Below are 10088 nucleotides of genomic sequence, written 5' to 3'. Positions count from 1 at the left end.
GAAAGACGCGAACATGGGAAGCGTTTGTGGAGACGGAGAGACTACCGATGCACACGCCTGGGCCAGGTGGACTCCCAGATGGCTGTGAGAGGAAGCGACACCGGGCCCTTCTGAGCCAAACCAGAAGGCGGGGTGGGTGGGAGGGGGCAGTGGACGGGACGGGGCGGGGCCTTCCGCACCCCAGACTGGCTGCGAGGCCGCGCTGCCCTCCACAGCCGCACGGCACGAATGTCACTAACTGTCCGAGTGTTCACCTGGGAGAGGGGCCGCAGGGGGTTGTCAGGAAGATTAAGTGACAGGTACAGTGCAGCACGCGTGGAGTGGGTGTGAACGGGCATCAGGCCCAGGGCTGGGAGCCGAGGGTTGTCCAGTTAAGCTGCACTTCTGGGGGACAAGACGGGCTGGGCTGGGCTGGGGACAGGGAGGCTGGGCCCCTGCAGGGCCGCCACAGCCTGAGCCTGCAGCTGAGGAGGGAAGGGCGCCTCGAGCAGGCTCCAGCAAGCACCCTCGGCTCCCACAGGCCCACCAGCCCCAGACCCACCAGCCGCAGGCCCACCGCTGCAGCCAGGCCCAGGCGGACCAGAGCGGCCCTCATCCTGCCTGGGTCGGGGGTGTGCAGAGCTGCACCCCTCCCTGCCCTCGACCCCAGACACAAAGAACACAGACGCCGAGGCCTCGTCCAGCGCTCTTTAATCGAAATGCTGTCCTCAGAAGCGTCCCGGTCGCACACAATGTCGGGTGGGCGTGTCAGCGTGTCCTGCAAATGGAACTGCCACGGGTTTGCACCTCAAACGTGTATGAAAAATAAAATATATAATATTTAGCTTTATAAATTCCCCCGCTTGATCGCTTTCTCTCTAGAAGAATCACTGCCGCCGCCGCCGCCCGATCAATGAAGCGTCCCCGAGTCACGAGGCATGCACCGGCCCGGTGACACCCGCTTTCCTGAGCCGGTTCTGGGGGAACCCTGGGGACGGGAAGATGCTCGCAGGAACCGGCGCGAAGGAAAACCAGCAAACCCCTCGCGGTGAGGTGAGACGGCAAACATGGGAGCCTGCTAGTGGCTGTTCTTTTCTGCGGGGAACAGGAGATTCCCCAGACCAGACGGAGAGGCGGTAGAAGCTGCAATGGAGCGTTTGGCACCAGTGGAGGAAGGAGGCCTTTCGGAGCCGCACTCAGGGACAGAGCGTCGGTCGGACGGAGAGGCGACACGGGGGAGGGGACGGCCACCACAGAGCTCTTCCATTCCGAGTCCCCCCCCACTCCCAGCCCCCTCTTCGGGGCCACGGCTGCCCCTCCCCCTCAGAGAAGGCAGGGCCCGGTCTGGGCGGCCTGCCCTCCTGGAGCTTACAAGTTCCTGGGAGGAAAGAACCGTGGGGGTGGGGGTGGGGGGGTGGGCAGCGGCCGCTCTGCTACGTGCTCTGTGGGCATCGGGAAGGACTCAACGCACAAGGGACACGGCCACTCCTGGGGGACAGCTGCACAGCTTGTAGAGGGGGACGGACAGAGGGCGCACACGAGACACCAAGGATCCGAGGGGCAGGCAAGCTGGGGGGCACTAGCATTTACAGGGGTTCCAAACGGGGCCTGAAGGTCTACAATCCCCCCCCGGCAGGAGGTCAGACAGTGGGGGCCCCTGCGGCTCGGGGCTTTCCCCCAGGGATTCTGGCCCTGCCCCCCCAACGACCAGCTCTCCGGTGGGGAAGAAGTAAGCCAGTCACACAGGCTGCCACAGAGCCTCAGTCTTTGGGGGGCCCCCCCCCCGGGGCCCGTCGGCGGGAGGGCTGCACACGGTTTAGCTGAGGGGGTGGGCAGAGCCCCGCCTCCCTCCCGGGCAGAGGGCGGGGCGGCTACAAGTCGAGGAGGCGCTCCTCACAGGTCTCCACGGGCCACTTGGAGGCCCCCCCGAACACGTCGACGTTGTTGTCCACCCATGGGATGACGTTGCCCGGCATGTTGGTGGAGCAGTTGGCCATGTTGATGATCTCCTGGGCACGGAGGACGCGGTCCCATATGTTGAACTGGCTGAGCTCCCCCACAAACGCCTGCGTGGCGTCAAACCTGCCCCCGATGGTGTCCTGGGGAGGGGGGGGAACCGCGTCGGCGCAGGCTCAGAGGCTGAGCCTCTGGGCATGCAACCATCTCCCGGGAGGAGACGCCAGCTCGAAGGGGGAGGGGGGCAGGATGGGGGGCGGGGAACCGGGCTATTTTCCCGACGCCCCCAGCTCTGGCCCGAGCGATGTCTTTTCTCCAACCGCCCAGTTTACAGAGGGGAAACTCGGGCTAGCCCGGGGAGACACGTGCCCCGAGTCCCAAAGCGGGGACTACACCTGCGTCTCCAGGCTTCCAGCCCCTCCCGGGGGAGGGGTGAGAGGGAAGTGGGGAGGGCACGGGCCCAGGGAGAGCCCAGCCCCAGCCCCAGCCCCTAGCACTGCTGGAGTCTGCTCCCCCGCTGGCCATCAGCAAACCTCCAACAGGACTGAGAGGTCAATGCTCACCTGCCCGAGGGCAGGCAGCCAGTTGCGATTGCCCCTCCCCCAGAGGGCTGCCCCGGGGCCTTGCTCTTTCCTGCCACCCCCCACCCCCACGGGCTCAGCACCCCCCAGGCACCCCCCAAGCACCTCCAAGCCCTGTACCGGCAGCTCCTGGAAGAGGCCATACCAGCCCCCAGCATCCTGAGTCAACACTGCCTGGCAGAGAGGACCCCGGGGGGGGGGGGGGACATGACCTGTCACCCCAGGGTCACCCCTGGTTACCTGTGTTGCACTCGAACCCAGAAACTGTCTGAACCCGCCACACCAGCCCGGTCCCCACCCTCAGCCCCTCAGGCACCAGACGGCATGAGCAGAGCTGGCGGGGACCTTGCCCGTCCAGGCCGGCGGTCATGCCGCCAGGGTCACCTCTGACAGGCGGACAGCTGGGCGGGATGAGGGGGCGGCCTGCAGGCCTGGTCCTGGGCTGCCCAGGGGGCCCGCACGCTCCCGCCCTTCGGGCCCCTGCACCCACCTGCTCCTGCCCGAGGATCAGCACGCCTCCCGGCTTGATGGGGTGCCAGGGGGCCAGGTTCTCCCCGGTGCCGAGCTTCTCCCCATCCTGGAAGGCCTCCCACATGCCGTCCCGTGTGGTCCAGGTGACACAGATGTGGTGCCACTTGCCGTCGCTGACAAACAGGGGGAGCTGGGCAACCTGCGGGTGGCCATGGGCAGGTGAGGCCCCCCGCGGGTTCCCCAGGAGTCTGACCTGGGGGAGGGGCGGCGGAAGAGCCTGGGCCCACCGCTGCTCCCAGCACGTGGGGTCCCTCCTGGCCTCCCCCTCTTTGCTCCGTGGGTGACGTGCCTGGCCCATCCACCTCAGAGAGACCCTCGGGCTGGAGATGCCACGTGCCATCAGACACTCAAGACAAAGGGCAGTGTGGGCACAAGCCCGGACCCCAGGTGGCCCCGCGCTCAGCTGGACACTCTCGGCCCTGGCTTGGCCGAGGGTCCCAGACACTGCCCTGAACAAGCAGGTGTGACGGGCAGCCCCTGCACCGTCCCTGAACACCCCCCGAAGGGCAGTCAGAGCCCTCCCTGCTGGGCAAACTTCCCCAGACGGCAGTCAGACCAGGCACCGCGAGGCCCCAGCGCCCATCGGGGCACCCGGGGACTGTGTGGGTGTCCCACCACGCAGAGGACAAGAGGCCTGCAGTCACATGGGCGTGTGGGAGTCACACAGGCTGGGGGAGGGCGCTTCCAACCTGTTCTCCGTCTACCCGCCTCCTGTGGGTGCTCCGAGGACCAGCGTGACTGCAAACCAGCCTGTTGTTACCGCTGGTGTCCTAGCAACCCCACGCGCCAACTCCCAGGAATTGGCTGTTTACAGGACGTCTGACGCCTAATCGGAGAGAAAACGAGGTTCTTGGCCCTCAGGGCAGTGTCCGAGGGTGTTATTTGGAAGCACGAGCCCCAGCGCAGGGGCTCAGGGACGTGGCCATGGCCGGAAGGAGCCTGGTGGGCGGATTTCCCGGCATCTCCCACTGAAGCGAGCTCTGCCCAGGGCGGTTCAGTGGAGGCAGGGCGAGGGCACCGGGGCGCAGAGGGCTCCAAGGGGCTTGGCGGCCGTTCAAACACTCGGCCCCGGCAAGGAGGGCGTGAGGGCACGGTGCTGACTGCGTGGGGTCTCCGTGGGGGCTGCTGGGGGTCCCGCAGATGCCCAGGCCCTTTCTCCTGGGGAGACCCCACCCCTGAAAGCCAGCCAGTCCGCTGAAAGGGTGCATTTGCTCTGTGAAAGGCAAGGCTGTGGGGACGGGATGGGGGTGGGGGGGCAGATCAGTGGTTGCCCTGGGCTGGGCCAGGAGGAGGAGCTGACTGCCACGGGAAACGAGGAAATCTGGGAGGGGAGGGGACGGAACTCTATCTCCTAACTGTAGTGACGGATACACCACTGCCTGCGTTTGTCAAAACTGGTCCAACCACTCAGTAAAAAAGTTAGTCAATCTTACTGTTTTACCGTATGTGAATTGTACCTCAATAAACAGCCCCCTCCAAAAAGACACGCTCATGAGAAGTATCACACGGACACGGGGACGGACACACACACACACACACACACACACACACACGCACACCCTCTAATCAGTGCAGCCCTGGGAAGCAGCCCTCACCGACTGGCCTGAGGGCCCGTGACCGTTCAGGCCGGGGTGCAGACACGCCAGCTCTTTCTGTTCCTTCCGTGACCCCTGTTCTGGAGTCCCCGCTTGGGTCTCCACGAGCCGCAGCGGCCCGCCCCCCTGCCGGGTCCCCTCCCCCTGCCCAGTCCGCTGTCCCCAGCAGGCCTGAGTCAGCAGAGTCGCCCCCACCACAGGGAGGACAGCCTGCCGCCCGCCGCCATCGGACTCCCTGCAGACTCCCGGCCTTCGCTGCCGCCGTGACGGGGAAGGCGGCGTCCGGGTGCGAGTCCGGGTCTGAGTCGGCCTCACCTTGTCGTTGATGAGCAGCTCGATGGGGTTGTTGCCCCACTCGATCAGCACTATCTCGTTGGCCTGCCCGGGCACCGCGTAGGAGAACGGGGTGCCGATGCCGGGGGAGGCGCTGGACCGCAGCCACAGGCAGATGGTGAAGGCGTACAGTTCGGGCAGCGTCTTCTTGATCTTGCCGTACAGGTAGTTTGTGCGGAGCGGGAGGGACACTTTGAACGCATCGGGTGACTTGAACGCACTGTTGCCTGGGGTGGGGGGGGGAGAGAGGCCAGCAGCACATCAGTTTGCCGCCACCAGCGAGGCCCAGCGTCACAGTTCACCTGGGCTCCCCCGCACCCCGGGGGGGGGGGTCCTTCCGTCACTGGAGCACCTGGACGGGGCAGCCACTGTCCAAAGTGCTAAAAAGCTCCAACAGCAAACGAGAATGGCCTCATGTCTCAAAGCTCAAAGAAGCAGGTAGGGAAAAGCTGGACTTAGTGTTCTGGCTGAATGAAGCCAGAAAACCCTTCCCCAGCCAAGTCTTATTACGTCCTTGAACTCCTGGGCCCTTCAGACCCCCCAGCGAGGGCAGGCGGGGTCAGGAGCCCACTTGACGGACAGGGAGGCAGGATGTATCACAAGGTCCCAGGCACTCAGCAGACACTTGTCGAGCAGTCGGCCCGTGCCACCTCTCACAGGAGGAATCACTGCCCGGGCAGCGGGCTCAGGGGCCTGTAAGTTGACACTGAAATTGAACTCAGCAGTGGCCTTTGGGCTACACCCCTGACCGGAGCTCATGGGTTGGTTGGTTCGTAACTTGCTCTTTCCTCTCCAAGAGAAGGTGGCACTCATGGGCCATTTCCTGCAGTCTGGGACCAGCGGGAGGCAGAGGAATGAAGAGGTGTCCCCTCCCCCTGCGGGGAACAACTGGCCAGACCCCTGATCCTTCCAGACCCACCTGGGACTGGCGAGAGCCCTCCTGGCCGTCCCCGCGCTAACGGTGTTTCCCAGGGCTTTGAGAACGGTTGGTGCTCTCCTACGGGCTGAGCGATGGTCACTACAGTTTAGACTGAAGCTCAAAATCAACAACAAAAATAAACACGTAGAAGGCAGGGTCCTGTCTCCAGTCACCAGACTCAAAAATCTGCAGGGTGGCCACCTGACTCCGTGAGCTGTCACGGCAAACGCTTCCCTCTGAGCTGGGGACCAGATGCTGCCAAGGAAGCAGCCTGAGTGTCCTCACTCAACAAGTGTTTATCAGGTGCCTGGAGCAGCCAGACGGTCTCCGTTGCCGTCCACGACGGGCGGGCTCCCGGGACCCAGACCTGAACCGCCCGAGCGGCTCGTAGGCCGAATCAGTCCCTTCCTCACTGCGTCTGCAGAACAAAGCCAGCACGAACCGCCTTCCTCGGCCACGACCCCCAACCCCACTTCCTGTCACAGTAAAGAATTCACCGGGAAGCTCTTTGGCGCCACGGTTCGCACCCATCCAAGGCAGAACTTCTGCAAAGGGCAGCGGCGAGGCCCAGGGTCCCCCTACCACCCTCCTGGCAACGGGCAGTCCAGAGAGGAAGACAAGCATCCGGGCTCCACATGTCGTGCTTCCTCCTCTCCGCTGACCGTATAGTCTCCCATGACCCGTCCTGACCGCCACCCCCCCCACAGTGGGACGCCCTCAACACACAGGCTGCGGAGCTGCTGGGCACCTGGCCAGGGCTGGGAGGACCTGGTCGCCTGGGGGAGCCAGGGCGGGGCCAGGCCAGGCCAGAAGGCCCCGCGTGAGGCTGAAGCAACGCTCAGAGAACCAGAAGGCCCCGACTCCTGACTTTCCAGGTGAACGGCTGACGCACGGAGGCCCCTCACCCCAGGGCACTCGGCTAGTGAGCGACAGGGCAGGGAGCTGCGGCCCCTCTTGCCACTACAAGCAGCCACTGGGATTTAACCTGCAAATGCCCGTGTTCTACCTGAAGACGCGATTATCTAATAAAGAGAAATAGCTTCCATCCTTGCAGGTGTGTGGGCTTGTTGATTTAATAAGGCCCAGGCTGGTGATGTCGTTAGCTTGGTAACAACAGATGGGTTTTATTAGAGCTGGAAGAGAGTTTGGGGGTAGAGGAGGGGGTCCGGACCCCGTACACTGGGGCCCTGTTTAAATCAAACGGCTCGGAGGTTCAGAAGAAACTTAGTCCAAACCAGTTAAGGCGTTAAAAAGGCCTGACCAAGAAATCAAGAGGCTGCAGGTGGCAGACAAGGCTAAGCAGGCCTGCTGCTTGAATGGTGAGGAATCAGGTGGTTTTCCGCACCTGTCAGGTGGGTTCAGCGATGACTGGGCAGCAGCCTCAGAGCCCAGCCCGGCAAACATGCGAACATAGCCAGCAGGCAGGGTTCTGGGAGGGGCCGTTCCCTCCCCCGGGGTGGGGGGCCTGTCCGCACATGGGCAAGAGAGTCCCGGGGCCGGCCCCTTCCTGCCTGCCTGCCTTCCCTCGCGCTGATCCCCGCTTCCCCTAGAACCAAGACAAGAGCTGTGGGGTCCGGAGGGACAGCAGCCAGAGGGCAACAGAGAAGAAACAAGCAAAGCCCTCACCTCTCTCCAGCTCGGTCACCCGCTGCAGCAGCGCGTTCAGGGCGCTCTCGGTCTTCTGCCGGTGAGCCGAGGTCTCGTTGTGGAGCTGGGACTTCTCATCCTCCAGCTCCGCCACCTTGCGCAGCAGCTGCCTCTCCAGCTCCCCCAGCCGCCGCTGGAGCACCTCTCGAAAGTCGCCGGGCAACGCGGCATTCGACACGTTCACACGGAGCTGGTGCTGTGGGTGGGGGCAGACGCCGGAGGGGGGGGCGGGGGAAGAGCATGAAGGCCAGTTAGAAATCGTGAAACGCAGCTCTGAGGGCCTCGCCACCAAGGGAGAGGCTTCCAAATCGGGAGCACTGAATCAGCCGTGCCGGTGGCACAAGGGGGAGCCGTTCACTGATGCTGTGTGTGTGTGTGTGTGTGGTGGGGTGTGGAAAGGATTTCAAAGTCAGACAACAATGACTTGGCTGCCGTATTTGAAACTTAGGAATCTCATCACCCGCCCCCCCCCCCGCCCAGAAATCAGTTTTGCTCCTCAAACTCCACAGCCAAAATGCTAACCCACATCTATCACTCTCAGGTAAAGACAAAACCTGATGCTCTTTTTTTTTTTTTTTAAGGCTCAGTCAAACGGCACTCAAAGCCGATGCACTTTCATCTGCAAATGAAAACAGCCCCAAGTCCCAGCGTGGCACAGAGGCGGCGGCTCGCGGCGACGTCCGCGGAAAAAGAGATATCTGAGGCAGGACCGCTCTGGAGTCCAGGAACCTTCGCTTTCAATGCTGTTTCCAAATCCTGCCTGCCTGTTTCCCTTTACTCCTCTGGCTCCCTGCTGGCGGCAAAGGCAGCCTGCCACTGCCCAGCCACGAGTCCCAGGCAAACTATTTATCCCTCTAAGGGCTCCAAATCGTAAAAGGCAGCTGCTTGCATTTGACTCCCAGGATTGTCGCAGGGGCTGAACACACTTAGCGTTCCAAAAATATTAGCTGTTATAAACCTTAATGAACCAAGGGATAGTCAGATGCTAGAAATACTGTGTTTAACCGTCATGCCACAGGAAGTCCTTAAATAGTTTCTGCAATAATTACCACCTTAATTGAAACGTAGCTTTGCTAATAAGTATTTTTGGTACACTTGTTTAACAGAAATGTCCACATCTCTTGAACAGGGTGGAACGTAAAGATGGAAATTAAATGAAGATTTCGCTCTCAAAGTTCCAACCTGTGTACACCTTCCGAGAGAGTGGAATAAGGTCCTTTCCCCCAAAGCAACAGGGCACCTTAGGGACCGCGCAGCTCGCGGGTAGACGTCTTTCAAGTTAACCGGACTCCCTCCAAGGCGAGTCCCAGTGGCCGGCGACCCTCCAGCCCGCGCTCAGGTCCCGCCCACACCCCCTGGGCCTCTCTACCCTCTCTGGGCTACCCAGACCTGAGTTATAAACGGAAACGCGGGACGCCAGGGGCCGCTGGTCTCCTGCGGCAGCCTCAGGTCACCCGGCACAGCCTCCGGGAGATTGGCGAGAAGAGAGCAGGCCGCCCCGGTTCGGCTAACCCGGACCTCGTTAAGCGAATGGCTGCCCAGTGGGCAGGGGGACATAAGGGGTGCAGGGTGCATTACAAGCAATTCAGTCCCGAGCAGGACCGAGAACTCACTCCCCCCCTCCCGCCCCGCTCCCGACCCCAAATCCAGCTCGCTCCCGCACAGCCTCGCGGGCAGGACCACGCGCCCCACCTCCAGGACCCCAGCGCCCCGCTACCTCGAGGCTTTCCAGGCGGTCCTTGAGGGTCTGCAGCGAGCGGCTGAGCTGCTCCACCACGTGGCCGGGGTCCCGGGGCAGGTCGCCCATGGTGTCCTTGCCCGTGGCGCCCCGGCCCGACGCCTTGCCGCCCGCCAGCCCCTCGCAGCGCGCCAGCTTGCCCGTGAGCTCGCGGATGGCCTCGCGCTGGGCGCCCAGGGTCTCCTTCTGCTGCACGACGGTCTCGCGTAGCTGCAGCACCGCGGCCCGCAGCTCCTCCTCGGGGCTCAGCGCGCCGCCCTGCATGGGCATCGCGGGCAGCGGGCAACCGGCACGCACCGCCTCCGGGGGCAGCGCCGTGCACACGAAGCGGCTGCCGGGCGCCGGGACGTCCTGAGCCGCGGCGGCCACGGCGAGCGCCACTCCGGCAGCCAGCAGCGCCAGCATCCCGCCGTCGCCGCGCTCACTCCAGCATCTGCGGGTGGGCGAGCGGGCGCCGTCGGGGCGCGCGGCTGGGGCGCCTCCTCCGCGGGCTGCGTCCGGAAGCTGCGCTCGAGGGCAGCGCGACCCGGAGCCCACGGAACCACCGGCGGCGGCGCAGCCGCACACTCCGCCCCGCGCGCGGCGCTCTGGTCGGGCCCGGCCCGCGCGCCCTTTCTTAAGCTGGTGGGGGGAGGAGTGTGGGGGAGTGGCGCCGCGAGCTCTGATTGGCCCGGCCGGGCGCGCGTCACGCGCGGGGCGGGGCGAGGGTTTCTTCCCACCGCGCGCCCGCCCCACACCCGAGTGCGAGCGCCGGCCTCGGCCCCCCCTCCACTCCCCCCGCCCCGGGTGAAATAAATCCCCGGGGTGCC

The 10088-nt window shown here is 64.1% G+C and overlaps 1 protein-coding gene across 1 annotated transcript; it reads right to left on the bottom strand.

Moving 5' to 3' along the window:
• Positions 1 to 688: 688 nt before the first annotated feature.
• Positions 689 to 9699, bottom strand: NPTX2 (neuronal pentraxin 2). Its single transcript, XM_045825908.1, has 5 exons — positions 9259 to 9699; positions 7521 to 7737; positions 4958 to 5202; positions 3007 to 3186; positions 689 to 2078 (listed from the first exon to the last, which is right to left on the bottom strand). Exons 1-5 carry the CDS (start codon positions 9682 to 9684, stop codon positions 1851 to 1853), a joined length of 1296 nt encoding a protein of 431 aa, XP_045681864.1. The 5' UTR covers positions 9685 to 9699; the 3' UTR covers positions 689 to 1850.
• Positions 9700 to 10088: the final 389 nt, after the last annotated feature.

The sequence above is a fragment of the Phyllostomus hastatus genome, unplaced genomic scaffold (assembly GCF_019186645.2).
Source record: "Phyllostomus hastatus isolate PE091 unplaced genomic scaffold, TTU_PhHast_1.1 phas_contig_150, whole genome shotgun sequence".
Classification (NCBI taxonomy): domain Eukaryota; kingdom Metazoa; phylum Chordata; class Mammalia; order Chiroptera; family Phyllostomidae; genus Phyllostomus; species Phyllostomus hastatus.
This window is presented reverse-complemented; position numbering and strand designations above follow the sequence as displayed.

Bases quoted from the DNA above. Each gene is read 5' to 3' on its own strand.
- NPTX2 (XM_045825908.1), bottom strand. From the start codon at position 9,684: ATGCTGGCGCTGCTGGCTGCCGGAGTGGCGCTCGCCGTGGCCGCCGCG. The intron at 7,738-9,258 runs GTAGCGGGGCGC...CCCCACCCACAG, and splicing joins ACCGCCTGGAAAGCCTCGAG to CACCAGCTCCGTGTGAACGT. The intron at 3,187-4,957 runs GTGAGGCCGACT...GGCCACCCGCAG, and splicing joins AGCTGCTCATCAACGACAAG to GTTGCCCAGCTCCCCCTGTT.